The sequence below is a fragment of the Empidonax traillii genome, unplaced genomic scaffold (assembly GCF_003031625.1).
Source record: "Empidonax traillii isolate 1590-97213 ecotype Southwest subspecies unplaced genomic scaffold, ASM303162v1 scaffold408:size522183, whole genome shotgun sequence".
NCBI lineage: Eukaryota > Metazoa > Chordata > Aves > Passeriformes > Tyrannidae > Empidonax > Empidonax traillii.
This window is the reverse complement of record NW_020955601.1, coordinates 520,051-522,183: the sequence shown is the minus strand read 5'-3', so window position 1 is coordinate 522,183 and position 2,133 is coordinate 520,051. Positions and strand designations below refer to the sequence as shown.

Here is a 2,133-nt window from a genome sequence, read left to right as displayed (position 1 = left end):
CGCCTAAGAAAGGCTCCAAGAAGGCGGTGACCAAGACGCAGAAGAAAGGCGACAAGAAGCGCAAGAAGAGCCGCAAGGAGAGCTACTCCATCTACGTGTACAAGGTGCTGAAGCAGGTGCACCCCGACACGGGTATCTCCTCTAAGGCCATGGGCATCATGAACTCCTTCGTCAACGACATCTTCGAGCGCATCGCCGGCGAGGCGTCTCGCCTGGCGCACTACAACAAGCGTTCCACCATCACGTCGCGCGAGATCCAGACGGCCGTGCGGCTGCTGCTGCCCGGCGAGCTGGCCAAGCACGCCGTCTCCGAGGGCACCAAGGCTGTCACCAAGTACACCAGCTCCAAGTAAAAACCTGCTCGAAATACTGTTTAACCCAAAGGCTCTTTTAAGAGCCACCCAAGTTTTCAGTAAAAAGAGCTTTAATTTCTGTAATTTTTTTGCAGCTTTACTTAAAGCGTACTATTTAGTTTAATCAGTTGGCAACGTTCAGTTTAGCGATTTAAATAGTTCAGTGTTAACAAAAACTGGACAGCCTATTAGCAGTTTTCACGCTTGTATCTTGAGTGCTCTCTCTGGCAGGGTTTACCTGTTGTACATGGACTGCTTCAGTTGCCAGCTCTCTGTGGGTACCCCAGCTGTAACATCCTGCTTGCTGTTAATTTGGTTTCTCCCCGGCTCTTTTTTAAGACCTATAGTTAGTTGGTCTTCCCAATCTGAGGAAACGAGGTCTTGTAAGTATATGTCTTAAATGATTACTTAAACTGTTTGCTAGTAATTCGTTTTATTATTCTAAAGATCCCACTAATAGTTTAATGTCTTCAGAACTGAATTGTATTCATTTAAAGTGATTTCTTAGCCCCTGCTGCTCCCTTACGGAAGTTTTTGAAACTTCTGTTACTTCACGTATTGCAGTATCGGGCCCTCAGAAATACACGAAAAACTGCAACTACTGATGTAAAAACTGTTTCCAAAGGATACTATACAAGTGGGACTTGAAAGACCTAGAAAGACATAGGGGTCCGAAAAGTTAAAACTGACAGAAAAGACAAGTGAGTAATCTGGAAATGAAAGAATTGGTGGCTCTAAAAAGAGCCACAGCCCTTCCCCAGCATCCAGGCAGACCAAAAGGCTGTTTTAAGAGCCACTGAGTGCACAATGAAAAGACCTGTAGTGCTGCTTTGAAAGAACCAGGGTTATGTTATATTTTGTAGACTTCAAGGTTTGACTTTTTTTTTTTTAGTGTCTCATTTTACTGAGCATCCTGCTCGTAGACAGTTACCTTTTATAAACCATGTAAAGCTCTAAATTTTCTTTGCAATTCGTCTGCAGTCCTTTGCAACTACTGGAGGAGTGTAAAAGGTGCTCTATGAAAACGAGGTGGGGAAGAGAGACAACATCGAAGACGAAATGTGAGGTTAATATATTCGTTTAAGAGGGGCAAGCAGAGGGCCTCAGAATGGAGGAATTTACATCCCTGTGACTGGCTGACTCGACACACCCTCGAGGGAGAAGACGTGGGGGTGATTAGCAAAGAGACACTCTGCACTTTTAAATCTTTGGCTGTGTCAAGAAAAAACTGCAACAGGAAAATTACTTACAAGGATAGTTTAAAAAGCTTTAACTTAGGCATATACTTTAATAAGATCATGTAGTAGCTCTCACACATATTATCGTCCTAAGACCACTATATGGACATTTGCTCGCTCGGACCTGCCCCTTCTCTACATCCACGGTAATTCTACAGAGGTTTTCATAAGCAATACAGCTCTTTTTATTGAGCACGTAGGGGCTCTTAAAAGAGCCTTTGGGTCTGTATGGGCTTCCTCCGTGCCTTGCCAGAGAAGGGCTGCGGCAGGAGACTTAAGCACGCTCTCCGCGGATGCGGCGGGCGAGCTGGATGTCCTTGGGCATGATGGTGACGCGCTTGGCGTGGATGGCACACAGGTTGGTGTCTTCGAAGAGCCCCACCAGGTAGGCCTCGCTGGCCTCCTGCAGAGCCATGACGGCCGAGCTCTGGAAGCGCAGGTCGGTCTTGAAGTCCTGCGCGATCTCGCGCACCAGGCGCTGGAAGGGCAGCTTGCGGATCAGCAGCTCCGTCGACTTCTGGTAGCGCCGGATCTCGCGCAGC

At 47.0% G+C, this 2,133-nt stretch overlaps 2 protein-coding genes across 2 annotated transcripts; one reads left to right on the top strand and one right to left on the bottom strand.

Annotated features, from left to right (window-relative positions):
- Window positions 1-5: 5 nt before the first annotated feature.
- On the top strand, window positions 6-415 carry LOC114062448 (histone H2B 1/2/3/4/6-like; the record flags this gene model as incomplete). The annotated part of the gene is made up of 1 exon (XM_027893850.1): window positions 6-415. A coding segment is annotated over one exon (348 nt), but the record flags the coding sequence as incomplete, so codon positions are not given.
- A 1,412-nt stretch (window positions 416-1,827) lies between these two features.
- Window positions 1,828-2,132, bottom strand: LOC114062446 (histone H3-like; the record flags this gene model as incomplete). Its single annotated transcript, XM_027893849.1, has 1 exon — window positions 1,828-2,132. A coding segment is annotated over one exon (267 nt), but the record flags the coding sequence as incomplete, so codon positions are not given.
- Window position 2,133: the final 1 nt, after the last annotated feature.